This window comes from Cyanistes caeruleus, chromosome 13 (assembly GCF_971803275.1).
Source record: "Cyanistes caeruleus chromosome 13, bCyaCae1.hap1.1, whole genome shotgun sequence".
NCBI lineage: Eukaryota > Metazoa > Chordata > Aves > Passeriformes > Paridae > Cyanistes > Cyanistes caeruleus.
This window is the reverse complement of record NC_141713.1, coordinates 232,040-248,372: the sequence shown is the minus strand read 5'-3', so window position 1 is coordinate 248,372 and position 16,333 is coordinate 232,040. Positions and strand designations below refer to the sequence as shown.

Here is a 16,333-nt window from a genome sequence, read left to right as displayed (position 1 = left end):
CTGTCCTGAGCTCTCCATCAGGCCCTGCACAGGCTGTGGTGTGCTCTGTGGCAATGATGGCCTCTCTCCTGAGGACTGTAGCACAGAACCTGCTTTCTTTTTCCCTGACATCCACCTGTGCCATGGTTTCCTTCTGAGGACAGGCAGGCAGGAACAGAATAACTGGGCATCAGCCTCTTCTGTGTTCCAGCACAGGAACAGAGCTGCAGCACAGAGCAGCAGCTGTCCTAGTTTTCTGGTAAGTAGCTGAAAGAGCTGAAAGACAGTGAATTCCCCTGTTGGAGGTCAGGTCAGAGTTCTGCAGAGGTGTAAAAGCCCAACTGCTGCAATGGGGTCAGGCAGCATGAAATCCCAGGTATGCAGGTCCCAAGCCAGCAGGTGTGCTGCCTGCCACAGGGCTAGAGACCCTTGCAGTTCAAAGAGAGCCAGCAGCACTGGGCAGAGTTGAGACCCATTCCCAAAAAGTGCAGGAACAGGAAGGGGGCTACAGTGGAATGCATGATTTGGGAACTGTGAGGAGTGGTGGTGTTGCATGGCAGACAGGCCACACCAGGCTCCTCTCTGGATTATCAGGAACTGATTTCCCTCCCACAGCCCTTAGCCAGCTGTGCAAGAGTCCCTGATGTTCCCCAGGAGGGACACACTAGTCACCCTCCTGGGGCCAAGCATGGAGGGCTGGCTGTCCAGACTGGCTCTGTGGCCTTGTGTGCATGTCCCTTTGAGTCACAGGAAAGTTCAGCAGCTGCTGGTGAGGGTGGGGTGTTGATGGAAAAGCTGGGGTTCGCCTGAGCTGGGAGGCATGGGAGGGTGGCATGGCAGCCATACCTGTGTGCTCCTGCCTACGAGCGTGGGCTCACTGAAAGAACAGCTGGAAACCACTGGAGATGTTCTCGTTTGCAGTTAATGTGGCTTTATTATTAACGTGTTGGGCTCCTCTCTTGACAGCAGTTAGTTACAGAGTGTTTCACGTGGAAATGGGCAAAAGGACAGAACTCAAGGAACTAAAGTCAAATAGAAATATGATTCTGAAGAAAAGAATTAGGGCTCTCTTCTTAAAACATTTAGCATAGAAGAAGCTAGGAGCACAAGATGCCATTTCAATACAGTTAAGACGTTCACTTTTTTAATTATAGGTTTAAAATAGTATTTTTTACCTATTACATACAGGAAGAGTACGCGTTGTTGCCCACATGCAGAAACAAGCAAAAGCAGAGTTTAACTGTTTCTCTCTATTAATGTTGTATTACCTCTGGCTCCGGGTGGGTCCTGCTGGCTCCTGTGGCCTGAGCAGGGTCAGACTCTACAAATCAGCATTTTCATAAGTCTTTTTCCCGTAGTTTTTTTTTTTTAAGATGGAAAGGGGTGGAGGGGAGAAGGAAATAGGGCATGAGAGAAGCTCAAGGCAGGACAGACTGCAACAAAAACTGAAAATAATGTAGAGCCTTGAGGACAGGGAAGTAAACTGGTGTAGGATAAAGGTAGCTAAGCAGCAGAGCTGCAGAGGGCAAGAGCAGAGCGTGGAGGGAATTCCTCCTGGAATCCACCCGTGGCTACGCTCCTGCCCAGAGGATGCAGGCACCTCACAAAGCCTCACTATTAATGCTGCTTAGTCAGAATTGCTTCAAGTTTGAAATTGAGAAAACATTCATGTGTGGGTTTATCTAAAGTTAGTGCATTAGCTTTTACATCTAGCTACGCAGAGGGAGCCCAGGAGGGCCATGCTTGTGCCTCTGGTGTCTGGCATCCGGCAGCTGCCACTGTGGCGGGTGAGCCAGGGTCTCTCCAAAGCACTGCAGGCAAAGCCCCCCAGCATTCCCAGGAGGGGCAGGTGCAGGTGTTTTAGTGCCTGCAATTGCCAGAACCAACATTCATGAATGCTGACCCCATCAGGGTACAGAGAATGACATTTATTATGCTGGCAGACACGGTGTGATTTCATGGTTAAAATGAACACAGCACAGGGCAGGGATTTGCTAAAAGCCCTGAGTAAGCTCACATACTCCTAACAAGGGCCATATCCAAAGAGCTGGCTGTGCCTTGGGGAGGCTGCTGGCCTCAGGCCTTGTCCTACAGCTGCTGGGTTTTAGACATAGCCTTGGAGAAACATTTTTGTTGCCCACAAGTTCTCTACGGTCTTTTTGTTTTGTTTAAATTGCAGCATGTTAGTATTAGTACTGAGAAACCTCTGAACTGACACTAAAAGGACATGGTATCATGTTAACATGTATAAATTAAAATATTAAATCAACACAAAATGCAGCTTAACATTAAAAAAATAAATATATAAATTAAAATGCAAAATAGACCATTTCCCTAGAAACTCCATTTTAGTGCTAGGAGCAGGTTTCTAAGCAGCATTTTCTTCATGGCACCTGCCAGAAAACTAGCACTGAGACTGAAGTGTCCCAGGCAAGTGCAACACAGGGCTCAGGGATGCTCATGGTGGAGTCAGCCCTCTGCTCAGGGCCAAGCACAGTGGGTGTCACAGCAGATGGAAACACTTTGTGCTGTCAACCATTGCAGCACAGCTTTCCATCTCATTCCTTCTTCCCCAGAACACAGCCTGCTGCCACTCTCTCTGTCTTACAGAAAGGCTGTCTTTGTGGTAAGATCGTCTGTCAGGTCTCTTGGACGTGGCAAATGCAGCTCATGGATGCTGCAGGCTTCGTGCACCTGAACACCTCACTCCTTGCTGGGAGAACGTGTCTCCCGTGCTGAAGCAGGTCTGTGTGCCAAGGAGGTTCTGGGTGGCTGTTCAATAGCCACACTGCACTCGTGGCACAAATTGGTGTTTCTGCCAGGACATCCAGAGAGCAAGGACAGATGCCCACAGATGCATAGGCCAGGGAACAAGCTGCAAAGTGGAACCACAGGGATGAGCAGTACCTCACCTCTGCTGTCAACACATCCCTGCCACAATGAGGAGGAACTGAGAATGACTACACTTGATAAACTACTTTTTCCCGAGTATTTTGGGAAGGGCCTTCTCTTCCCTCACACCACAAGTTCTATTCCCCACATCCTGGACACTTGCGGGACAACAAAAAGCTTGAACACAGCTATAAGGCTTGGACCCTGGCACACAGGCAGCGAGGAGATGGCTGCTGCATGCAAGCTGGCACACCACAGCCACACTAGCTGGGCACCAGCCCCCAGCATGGCCTGCATGCTCCTCAGCTGCCTCAGCACAGTCCTCCAGAGCCTTTGGTTTAGGGACAGGGAGGTTTCTTGTACATCCTGGGCCAACAGTGGCCAAGGTTTTTTTCAGCCCTTCTGCTGTTAAGGGGGCTGTAGTTGTGCGTTTGGATGCTCTTTTTGTGTAACTGTTTAGGCTACAGCCTCTCTGTGCCTCCTCCTGCCACACAGCTGGTGGGCAGGAGTCAGCTGGCTGCTGTGTGTGCAATGCTCAAGTTAGCAAGTTAGGAATGTGCTGAACCCTCCCCTCCCACTGCCATGTCCTTCATCCCAGCTCCCTGAGCACAGCAATCAGGTGGTGCAGGATGCCACAGGAAAGCACTTGGGACAGAAATCTGCCAATCTGGCATGTGGTGGTCATGCCTAGTTGGAGTACAGGTCCTCTTGCTCAGAACACCTCCTGTATGCTCAGGAGAGGAGATGGAAGAATGACCTTCACTGTCATATTACAGTCAGAGGGTTTTGCCTTCCCTCATCTCCCTGGTGCAATTTCTTTGCAAGTTAGATTTCGCCTCTGCCCCCTGCCTCCTGTGCACTCTCTGCATGCAGCAGCAGCAGCAGCAGCACTTCAGCCCTCACCAGAAAGGTGAGGTTCATGGTGCTACAGGTTAAATGGCAAGGCAGCCAGGAAGAGAGTAGAACAAGCTCTCACAGCAGCAAGGCAGCCAAGATAGTCTACAGAAACTGTACAGGCAGCAGAATAAAGCAGGGAAGGTGAAAGTGCCCCTGGCCTGCAACTGCTCTTGCACAAACTCTTAGCTCAGTCCAGAAAATTACAGAGCCCTGCACTTCTTCCTCATGGCATCCAGTGCTGAGCAGGATGGATACCCGATTGCCTGACAAATGGGAACCATGTAGAGGACTAAACCAGAGAAGAACTGGACTGTGATTAGATGGTGTCTCTCATGTTGCATCGGTGATTGAAGAGTCAATGGATGAACACAAAATGTGGGAGATTTAGAATTCAATCTTACAGGCTGGAAAAGATTCATCCTGCATCACAACAGTGCTGCTGCTTGCCAGTACCATGATGTTCAGCTCCTGCTGTTTCTCATGGGTCTGTTGATACCATTCTCGTGTTACCTCAGTATCGTGTGTTGGGATCAATGTCACCTGGGAAAAGAAAGCAGCAGGGATGATTGAGAACAATTGCAGTGACAAACAATGCCCATAGGAGCTGAGACTAAAATTTCTTGTTAATTTTGGAACACTGTACCCTTGGTACTGCTTGTTCTATTTAATGTCTTTCAGATGTCGGGTTCTGAGGCAGAGCTTTTTTTTATAGAGTACCAGCACAATGGGGCTCTGAACTGGCTGCAAAGTGGCAACACTGACACCATAATGCTGAGAATGGCTGCAGTGCAGGGGAGAGCATCGTGCTCTGGAGCTGCAGAAACAGCCTCAGAAAGATCCTTCAGTGTGAAAAGGAACAATGCTGGCAGTGTCAGTGTTAATGGACACTATGTACCCATTGACCAGTGTACAACTCAGGGACCTCGAAATACAAGGCTGCTTCATCTGGAAGACCATACACACACACCTTTCTGTACATGTCTTCAGGAGTGCCCCCTGGGGTGTCCTGCAAGCCTGCCTAAGTGAGAACTGTGTTACAGAATATTCTTGTTTAAAAGCTCTATTAGTAAGTTGCTGTCAGAAAAATCTTCAGCAAGCCAGGCTAGCAACAGATGCCACTGGGTGTGGGGGACTGATGAAAATTCAGTTAGTGTTGGTGCTTGATTTTGCTTGAGGATAGGTTCATCCTGCAGTAGCTAAGGAGGAGTGTAGGATCTCTTAATGCTTCCTCCCCTCAGGAGAATGTGGAAAAGAGGACTTATCTGCTTCTTCTGACCACTTGTGACATCAAAAGCATGACACACTCCTTTGCCTTTCCATGACCTACCTGCAGGTTCTCTCCCCACTGAGACTTCCCTTCCAGGAGTGCATCCAGCACTGCACGGCTTGGCTCTCCATTGGCTGCATCATTTCCACTCACAACATAATAAGATGCTCGAACCCGCTTGAAGAACTCTGGATCTGTGTTCTTCCCACTGCAGTGGTTGGGGATGTAGGCCAAGTCCACATAGACGGGTGGACCCATAGGCACAGACAAACTGCTCTTAGGGCTATTGGAAGCTTTGGAAAAAAGGAAACAAGAGGCTATGAAAACCCTTCTGCAAGGGACAAACACTCAGATTAACACAGAAGGACCTGGATTCCAGAAAAAAGACTTTTCCATTGCAGCATTGAAGTTGAGACTTATCCATGCTCCGCTGCTCAGAGGTGACCTGGGTGCATTTCTGGGCCAGTGCTGTCACAGGTCTTGGGAGGGAAAGAAAGTTCTGCTATTTTTGGGGGAGGGATTGGAAAGCTTTAGGATCAGGAGCTTTTGTTCTGGGGAAGGGAATCAAAAATCTCTATTAGTAACTTGTGCAGAGGTGTCATCCCAATTAATATTTAGTCCTAATTTTTGTTAATAAACTACTACTTAAACACACAGCCTCCCCCATTATGATGGCTTTTGTATGCTATCCTTTACAGTAGTCTTTCTAGAAGGTCCATCCTGGCTTCCTGCCATCTCTGTGCATTGCTGCTTCTCCTAGGATTCTATTGCTCTTTCATATCAACCATTTTGTACATTTCAGCCTTATCACTGTTTATAACTTTTCATGCCTGACTGGGAAGACCTGCTCCTGTTCTGCTGTGTTTAACCCAGTGCTTTTCTCTGTGTTTGACCTATAGAGACAATGCATTTTTCAGGAAGGATTTCTTACCGGGATTTGTTTTGATGCCATTAACAAGGCTCTTGCCAGGGTTGCTGTGACTACTCCGGGATAACTCATCCTCTGGCATCAGCGAACTACGTGGTTTGGGCTTTTCTCCTCCATCTCTTTCTTTTTTGGCAGTGACAGATTTTGGAGATTTGTCAGATGACTGTTTCACAGGAGTGGGTGATCGTTTCCCTTTCACATCTAATTTCCGGGCAGGTGAGGAAGATTTGGGTTTGCTCAAAGGCTTCCTCACACCTTTGTTCTTTTCTTTTATGTCTTTCTTGGAAATTTTATCAGTTCTGCTCATGCTTTGCTCATTTAACAACATATCAGGGTCTACCATGCAGACATCAGGGTGTGGAGGGTGGGGATGGGGATCTACCATTGGAAAAGGCTGAGGATCATGGCTGGACCTAGAACTGGCATGATGAGCATTCCCCACAGCTTTGTCCACTGGGAGGAAATCAGCATCTTCATCTGAGTCCATGTTAGCATCTGCTGTGATGGATGGACATTCTTCAGTCTCAGGTGGGACATCGGAGTCTGACTGGGAGGTTCCAGAATCACTCACAGATGTTGGAGGGGTTTCCTCCACTGTAGCGCTTTGCATGGGACTGCTCCCAGTGTGGGGTGGTCTCCCTTGCACTGAAGGGTGACCCTCTTCCTGTGAGAGGTCACTGTCTTCAGAGAGCTCATGGGGGCTTGGGTTGATAAATGAGGGAGAGAGTTCTCCTTTTCTCTGCTTGTATTCACATGAGGAAAATTTCTGACCACAATCAGAACTGCCTCCTAAATGGGTCTCCATGTCATGGGAAGCATCTCCACAGTCTTCTGTTTTTTCATCCCTCTGCACATCTGGGAAAAATGTCTGGAAACTGTTTTCAGGGGACATCAGAGAGGAAGGACGGCTTTGCCTCTCTGTCTCCTTGTTGCCTGTGCATGGAGAAAAACTGCTGTCAGAATCAGGACATGTTTTTTCATCTTTTGCCTCTGCTGCATGGTATGTACTTTGGAAAGCTGACAGACTGGTGCTCACCTCTGTTGGACCATTGGCTGTGGTTTCATCTTTGTGCTGATGATGAGAAAATGGTGTCAGCACATCAGGGAGAGATGCGAGTGGCAACGGGTGTTCTGCAAATGGTGCCTTCTGCTCTGGGCTGCTACCACAGTGCTGCTGCTCTTGCTCTGTAGAGAATGGTGTGGGCTCTGAGCCCTGGCACTCTTCTCTGCATGGCAAGGTGTGGTCACCCATTCCACAGGGAAATAGAGACCCATGTTCTTCAGCAAAGACAAAGTCTTTGGTTTCAGCTGTATGTATTTTCATAGCATTATCTGGAACCCGTGGAGGCACATCCCAAGCACTCCTAGTAGCCACTTCCACTCCTGCACCTGTGTGAGTGGAAAGCATATGGGAATAGAAACTTTCTGCTGTAGTCATTATCACAGGAGTGGTGGCTTCAGATGAAGGTTCTTCTGACAGGCTGGAAGAGTCATCTTTCAGCTGCTGGGTCACAGACTCTTTCTCCACACCTTTGGAGAACACCTTGCCTTCTTCGTATGGACTCAGTGGTGAGAATTTAGGAAAAGATGAGTCGAGGCTGCCGATTTTCTCAGAAACCTCCAAGTACTCGTCTTTGTTTCCCTGGTCTGAGAGCAAAGCACAAGGAGACTCTAAAGAAAGAGAAATATCCCCTAAACAGCTTGCTGAGGTTTGCTTATGTCTGATTGTGCTGGCTGTTTCGCTCTTTCCTAGCAAGGAACTTTCAAATCCAGAAGAGCTCTCCATCTCTCTGCTCTCTACCCTCGGGCTCTGTTCATAAATCTCTGTCTGTTTGCAGGAAGCAGATTTCAGGTATATGGCTTGCTCTTGGCACTCAGAGGCCACTGCTGCACTTGGATAATCTTCAACCCAGAAATGGGATTCCTTTATGGATTTTTCAGCAATCTCTTTCTTTTGTGAGGAATCACGGCACATTTCTGAAGTTTGCTTATCTCTATCCATGTCTGGCATGTCTCTGTAACCAGCAACATATGTCTCCACAGCAGCAGCTGATAAAGTTGTCCTACTTTCATATTCCTCTTGCCAGCCTGGACCAGACGGAGAAGAGGCAGTGGAGCTGGGAGAAAGGGGCTCCTGACATTTGGTCTGCAGGAAGGGGTCTGAGACAGGGAACTTGCTGATGGCCGAGATGTGTGCATAGACAGTGCCTGCAGCTTCAGCAGGGCTGTGCAGTTTAGACTCCTTTTCAGCAGGGCTGTGCAGTTTAGACTCCTTTTCAGACTTCTCCTTAGCACCTTTTTCTAGTTCTGAGTCACTTGCACTTTCTTCCCCTCGACCTGCTTTCTCATAGTATGTATCTTCGGGATTTGGGATTTCAGATTTCAGGGACAAAGATACCTGCTCCTGGCTAGACAAAATTATGTTCTCATCTGGACAACCAGCATCAATATAGGTGGATGATTTTCCTTGATAAGAGGTGTCAGTTGTGACGGTGGGAGAGGCAAATGCTGTGTTTGCAGACAATGGGTGCAGTGCAGAGTCCAGTTCTCCTGGCAGAGCAGAAGACACATTCAGTTTTTCCTGTCCTCCTGATGTCCTAGGCCTCTCTGTTTCAGACAAGGGCAGATATCTTTCATGGATGTCTCTATAGTCAAAGACTGAATCTGCTTTATCCTTAGGGGATGCTGGAGATGACAATTCCTTCTCAGCAGAGGTATAAAGGCAGGACTCTTCTTCCTTTGCAGACACATGAAAATTTTGACCTTTTTGAGAGTTCAGTGCTGTCACTGGCACCTTGTCAGTGTGACCTGGGCTGTGTGCACCCATAGCTGTGAAGGGGGAAGGTCCCACTCCAGACACAATTATCTTCTCATAGATGTCAGCATATTTGAAACTTCTTTCATCAGGATAGGGAGTCGGTTCTCTTTCTTCCGGCTCTTGTCTTGTGGAACTGTCATTGTCTCTCTGTGTGTAGACCCCTTCCTCATAGGAATAAGGCTCAGGGGAACTCCTGGAATAGGTCTCTGGAGGATATACCTCTTGGATGGTAGCACCCATACCCCCAGCACCGCCCACAGCATCACTGCTTTTTTGGCATGGGCCTTGTCCTGGAGGGGATTGTGTACACTGTCCTGACAGCTCAGCACTCCCTTCTGTGGACTCTGCAATATATTCTGCTGCTCTCATAGATTGCAACAGGGTAGATGCTGCTGCTGCCTGCTCTTTTCTTCCTTTAGAGACATACAGACCCTCAGTGGATTTGCAGTCATCCTCTTGCCTGCTATCTGACTTGTATTTGCAATCTGTTTCCTGGTACAAATCACTGATGTCTGATTTCTTCTCAGCTGTCTTTGATGGGACATCCTCCCACAAAGGTGGCTTGCACTGCTCTAACTTGCAGGGCCTCTCTGCTCCTGGTGGTACCTCAATCACCTTTCCTACTGCAGACAGGGGAGATGTTGTCAGAACTTGGTCTAGTGACTTTGCATAGATATCTAGGACAGCTTTTTCCTCATCATCTAAGCAGGAACTACCTTGTTTAGAGGTCAACAACAATTCTTGCCTTTTTTTGTTTCCAGTTAAAGCTTTGGCCTGATTTTCCTCACCAGGGACATAGTGAGGAGATAGAGGAGAACCTTCTCTTTGTGTTCTTTCTGGGACAGTGATGTCAGCAGGAATCACATCCACTTTCTTTGTTTCTGATGTAGGTTTGGCACTCTTCTGTGTGTCTTCTTTGTAATCAAATGACTCCATCTTTAAACATTCAGTTTCTGCTTGCAGTAGCATGGGCTTGTCTTCAGCATGGTGAAGCGCCTCATCCTCCTCACTGGGTAATTGCCCTCCTCTCCCACTGTCTCTCCCTTCCTGAAGATACCCAAAGGCAGAACCCCATGTTTCCCTTTCTTGTCCTCTCCAGGTCTGGCTGCCAGGCGCTGCAGGAGACAGGTTCCCTTCCTTTCCCATTTTAGGAAGGGATTTTGTGTCAAATTCTGGTACCTCATCCAAGAACGTACTCTCCCTCTCCTTGTCATATCTCTGCCGTCTTCCCAGAAGAGGGACCTCTTCTACCTCTTCTGGAAACCACACTTTCTTCTCATAACTTAAATCTTTCATGCAAAGCTTTTCCATTTCTGGAGATTTTTTTTCTTGAGCTTCCTTGAACCTGCAAGATTTTACACCTTCAGTAGAAATGTGTGAAGATGTTTTATCTTCACTTGGGCTAGATTCTGTAAAATGTAAGCCCTTTGCATCTGGGGATACTTCCTGAGAGTCCAAGCCTGCATTTCTTCCCCTCAACAGGCCCTTTTCTGATGCAGAAAATAAACTGCTGTCATCTGGAGACATTTCTTCAGTTGAAGAATCTCTGGGTGACGTGTCTTTAACTGAAATACTTTCTGGGCAAGGAAAATATTTTGATGCTTCTTTCAGTTCTTTGGCAGAAATATCCAGTGATTTTTCATATGTAGCTGGGCTCTGGTCTGTGAAACCCATGGATTTCACACCTTCTGAAGAGAATTTGTCGGTGCAGTTGGACATAATTTTTTCTTCTGCAGATATCTCTTCTGTGAAACTAAGTGCTTTGATGTCTTCTGGAGAAATTCCTTTAATAAAAACATCTGAAGAGGTTTTCCTGCTGGAACTCTCAGTAAGAGAAATGGATTTGGTCTCTTCTGGGGAAATATCTTCAATGGAAACATGAGAAGATTTCTTTTCTGTGGTGTCTCCTGTGAAATACGGCAGTTTTCCTTCTTCAGTAATAACTCTCCTAGAAATATTTGAGGATTTTTCTGTACCAATCCTCTCCTCTGTAAAAGAAGGTGATTTGATGCCATCTGGTGAAAATTGCAAAGATTTGTCATTTTTAGATTTGCTTTGGCTTGTGAACTGTGGAAGATTCACATTTCCTAGAGAAGTTCCTGTGGTTACAAATGGCTCAAAGGACAAGTGTTCTGGAAATCCAATTAAACTTTCTGTCTTGGTTTTAGTTCCTTGATCTGTTTCTGGTTTTGTGCTGGGACGCTCCTTGTCCTCTCCGATCACCACTGTGTCCTGCTTGTGGTAAGAGAGCCAGGGCAGCTCCTCCCTCTTCACTGGTTCCTTCTGTACCTCCCCCTCAGGGGACACTGGAACATCACTGCTCAAAATCAATTCGTGCTGCACAGGTCCAGGCACTTCTCTTTCGTGTCTGGATTTCGCCACAGATGCCTCCTCTTCTCTGAGAGGTTCACCCTTGGCTGCCTTCACCACAACAGAACTTTGGCCTTCCAGTTTCTTGGCAGAAGCATCTGTTTGTTTTTCAAATAGATCTGAATCTACTGTTTCCAGCTTTTCCTCCACTGGAGACTGGTGGAAGGGTGTGTGCCCTGCACTGGTGGGGCCAGATGGAGTGGGAGAGGCCATTTTGACTGTGCTGTCATCGGGACTCATGCATCGTTCTTCAGCCTCTGCAGAGTCAGCCTGGGAAAATGGTGCTTCTTCAGTGGATAAAGGCATCACCTGTGTGGGAACACTGATTATCACATTATCAGGGCATCCTTGAGGAGCAAACACGGGGGCATTGTAATGCCCTCTGAGTTTCTCAGGAATCTCAATATTTGGAGTCCCGTCTTCTTCATCTTCTTCATCCTCTACCTCCTCATGGAGGTCCTTTTTTTGAGTTTCCAGTTTCCTCTCTCCTTCTGCTAATGCATGGAAATCTTCAGGGGGTGGAGATTTAAAGCATTTGTCTTCCTCTAAGGATGATGTGGGAGAAATTGTGCCAGCAGAGGGAACATAATCAAGACCTTGGGTTGCTTCAGTCCGAGAGGAGGGCATACTGTTTCCTGTGTCCAAAAGTAAAGAGCTTTTCCCAGTCTCTTCTGTTTGTGGTGCTGTTATGGATGCAACAGATTGATCCTCTGCTACTGATGTTGCAAAAGATGAAAGCTTGTCGCATTCAGTAATGGAAGTCGCAGAAGATATGTGTTCCTCCTCAGCTAGAGGTGCTGCCACAATGTTTGTAGGATATGCCAGGATTTCAGACTCCTGGCCAGCATAGGCCTTGGCTGAAAGGTCAGCAGGAGGCATGGCCTGTATTCCATGTACTGCTTCAAAAGAGCCAGGATGGTCAGGAACAGAAATGTTATAGGCATTGACATCATACTTCAAGTGTGGGATCCTCTCTTCCTGTTCATCGTGTATTTCTTCATCAGAAATGGTCTGCTCTGTTTCTGAGTAGCCAGGGATAGTTTCATCTTGGATATAGGAAACATGTTCTGCTGTAGCTCCTGGTGGGACTGGCAGGCTGCTCAGGTATGACTCTTCCTTTGTTATGTCCTTTCCAAGTAACTTGGTTTTCTCATCCATGAAACTAAATTCTCTTTCCTTCTCTGTAGTCGTAAACAGTTTGTCCTCCCTATCATCCTGATTCAGCCCACAGAATTCTCTATTCTTCTCCACTTTGTCCTCTGCTTTCATATGCTGTTCTTCCTTTTCTTCTAGTTCTGCCTTTTCTATCACATCTTCTCTCTTTTCCTTCTCATCCTCTTCCTGTGCCTCTGTCCCATCAATATACTTTCCACACGTTTCTGCTTCCCTCTGTTTTCTGTCCAAAGAGATTTTCTCCTCTTCCTCCTTTTCTTCCTCTCTGAACACTGGTGGCCGAGCACCCCTTGCCAACAGGTCTGTATGTGATGGCAGGTGTTCTTTGTCAGAAAACATCTGAATGTCCTTGCCCTGCTCAGCTTTTCCCTCCCAGTATCTTATGTCATGGTTTTCATCTATTGTTTTTCTTTCATCCTCTATTTTTTCAGCAGGACCTCCCCTCAGCTCCCACTGATGGACTGCCATTTCCTCTGCTGATGATTCTTTTTCTGTATCAGTAGTAGTTACTCCCTGATCAGGCATCTTTCTTTTTAAAATCAAATCCACTTCAAGGTTACTCTGACCAGTCATATCAACAGAGTCTTTTAACTCTGCTTCAGATACTCTCATAATCTTATCACTAAGCTCCGTATCAGACAGTTCTTGAGTCAACTGCAAAGACCGTCTCTCCTCATGCTTCAGTTCCTCAAAGTCCTTTGTAAGATCTTCTGGTGAAGACAGGACTAACCTCTGTTCCACTATGGATGTCTCTCCTAGATCCACTTGTACAGGTGCTGTCTCCATTGGTAATGTCTTGAGGTCAGCAGGAACCTTTTCAGGTTCTTTTTCAGGTTTTACTTTGATCTTCTCAGTTTTGAGTCTGCCTGGAAGTTTTGCCTTGTACAATGTTTTTCTTACTTCTGGGGTAAATGGTTTCAAATCTGGTTTAGAAATTTTTTTGAGCTCTGGTTTGTTTTCTTTCTTTTTATCATCTTTCTTTGAATCTTTTTTCTCATCTTTCTTTCCATCATCTTTTTTTAAGTCCTTTTTCTCCTTCTTAATCTCTTTCTTTTCTTTGTCTTTCTTCTCCTCTAATTTGGATACTTTCTCTTTGAGATGCTTTTTTCCAACCTTGTCTTTAGCCAATTTTCTTTTCTCAGCTTTGAGAGCATCACTTGTTTCTGTCTTTATCTTTTCATGTTTAACAGGTTTCTCAGGAATTTTCTCTGTGTGTTCTTTAACCTTTTTCTCAATTTTAGCATCCTTTACAACTTCTGGTTTTACTTCCTTAATCCCCTCCTCAACTGCTTCTTCCTTCTTGACTTGCTTTGTCACAGATGGCTTGGGGGAAGACTTAAGACTCTCCTTACTGTCAGTTCTGTGTTTCATTTTGGTCTGCTTCAGCACAGGTGGAGGTATTCCAGAAGTGATATCTTTCTGGGTAGCCACTGGGTACCTCAGAAAATCCAGGTGCTTGAGTTTCTCAAGACCTTCCAGTATCTTATTTTGAGGAGCATTTCCAGGAAACAAAACCCTCACAATTTTCTCTGTTGGACTGGCTGGTAGCCATACCACTAGGGCTGTGATAGATGTGAGATAGGGAACAGAAATTTCACCTTCTTTCCCACTTGCAAGAATGATGCCAGTCTTTGCTTTACTATTGCCAGCCCATTTCTGCATTAGAAACTGCATTTCTTTACTGTCCTTGACAGGGTTCAGTATATACATGTCCAGCTTACCCACTCCCATTTTGTGGAAGAGCGTGATGGGCTCGATGGTGCTGCTCACCACCCTGTAGAGAGGCTCTGATTTAATGCCCAGTCTGTTGAGATACTGCAGTGTCATACATGCTTCTTCAATGCTCCTCTTTACTTTCATGGAGGTTTCAGGCATCTTCAGCTTTTCAGGAACATTAAAAAAAACCACCCCTAGCTCAGGAGAGATTAGGTTTTTCATCCAGTCACTATAATTAGTAGAGCCCTGGGATTGTTCCTCCTCTTGCTCAGCAACTTTCCTCTGCAGCAGCCCATTGATGCCAGGCAGGTTGTCTGCACCAATGTGGGTGAGCAGGATTGAGTCAATCCTATCCAGGTGCCTTACCAGCTTCCAGAAGCAGGATTTCCTCTCAGAGCCACCATCCACAAGGATGTTAAACCCATTGACAGCAAAGAGAGCAGAATCACCTCTTCCCCCAGGGAATATGTAGCAGCATGGCTTAGAAAGCTTCAGAAAACCCCCTGAGGTGGGTGGCTCCAGAAGATCAAATGGAGATGGCACATCAACTGTCTCAGAGACATATTCTGCAAATTCAGACACCCCATCCATTTCCGGTAGAACAGGATCAGGATTCAGTTTCAGATTAATTATGTCCTGAAATCCAGGATGCCCAAGGTTGCTCCAGGCTCCTTCTCCCAGGCACGACACAGTAAGAGAGGCCTTGGTTTCTGAATCAGAGTTGCTGAGAATTTGCGTGACCTAATGAGATAAGCACAGACAAATAAAAGTCAAATAGAGCTTTGAGACCTGTACAGCACTTTAAAAAAGCCAGCTAGTTAATGCAGAAATACTGAAGATACCATGAGCACTTTACCAATTTACATTGGGGGTAGATGAAATAGTTTGAAAGCCCATGGAAAAATCAATGCATAGAGCCTCTTTTGTTAATGTTGATGGGCTGTTACAGCTTCTGACTGCTGAGTGTGTATTGTTACAAGATCTCAGGAAAGAAAATAAAAACAGGAACCACTGTGTCCTCTTTCCTTACCTCTTGGTAAATCTGGGATATCAGTCCCTGGCTTGGGCTCAAAAGTAGTAGGTTGGGGGTGATTTTTTGTGATTTGTGCATTCTAACCCTGAGAAAACCTTTTCAGTGCTAAGCATCATTGGCTGAACTTAGCCTCACTCACTTAGGCTAGTCAACCACCACAAAGTATTTTGTGTAGTTCTAGTGACATAGGACTTTCTTTTTTATTTAGATTAATTTGCTTTCCTGGCACCTATTTTGAAAGTCATGACTCCATCTTTGCTACATGTACAGGGCTGGGGACATGCCATGTGATTAGTAAGTGAAGTAAGGTCCATATAATTTCCAAGGTTCCTTACTGCTATGCTGAACATAGATCAACCAAAGAAGTATAATGCCTCAACTTCCTAAGTATCCAAAATGAGATTTGCATACTTCTTTACACTGAAAAAGAATACATTATTTTGCTTAGCAGCCCTTAAGTGACTAGTTTCTGTCCATTTAAATAAGTGAAGCATATTTGCTGATGTAATCACAACAATAATAGTATCAACTGTTGAAGTATCATCCAATCATTCCTGCAGCAATGTATTATATATTCAATCAGACAGAGACACTCTAAACAACATGATCCATGGAAACAGAGCATCTCAAAAAACAGAGTATCATATCTGTATTGCAGGGAGCACCAACAATGTAAACCTCTCTGAAAAGCTAACTTATATATCTAGCTGAGGTTATCAGCATTGGAGCAGAGGTTCAGAGATGCCCTATAATGTTTTCCAGGCCTCACTGGACAAATCCCTGACCAAATTTGCCTAAATTCAGTGCTTACTCTGCTATATACAGATCTTGGGCTACAGACCTCTCATGTGCCCTTCCAAACTGAATGATGCAGCAATTCTGCAATTAAATAGCGGCATCTGTAGTTATGTCATCATCATGTAGTTACTTAATCAGCATTTATTCAATCCCTTATCATCTAATGAACATTCTTAACCTTGTGAACTTGCTTGGTGGACTGACTGGTGACATGAAGAGAAATACCCACATTTTCTAAAAAGATGATGGCCTCTCTTGGCTGTTTTTAGAAGCTGCCCACAGTTATGTTAAGACCTGCTTCAAGAAATTTTGAGTGTTTTCCCCCTGCAGAGCCAGTCTGAAAAGTTATTTCAAGCTGAACACTTAAAGGAATCACCCACGCCTGCTCCTTGGAAGACTTAAGCTAGAGAGTTAAAGCAAGATACCCAAGACAATAACATGAATTATTTATAGTATGCATTT

General features: G+C 45.8%; 1 protein-coding gene across 15 annotated transcripts in view; it reads right to left on the bottom strand.

The window, feature by feature from the left end:
• Positions 1-887: 887 nt before the first annotated feature.
• MAP1A (microtubule associated protein 1A) overlaps positions 888-16,333 on the bottom strand; it is a 53,506-nt gene continuing 38,060 nt past the window's right edge. For all 15 annotated transcript variants that reach the window (XM_086848584.1, XM_086848590.1, XM_086848586.1 and 12 more), the window contains 3 exons: positions 5,967-14,781; positions 5,096-5,328; positions 888-4,308 (listed from right to left, as the gene is read on the bottom strand). In XM_086848584.1, coding sequence (XP_086704710.1) covers positions 4,153-4,308; positions 5,096-5,328; positions 5,967-14,781 — 9,204 coding nt within the window. In that variant the 3' untranslated portion in view covers positions 888-4,152. The remainder of the gene's footprint in view (positions 4,309-5,095; positions 5,329-5,966; positions 14,782-16,333) is intronic.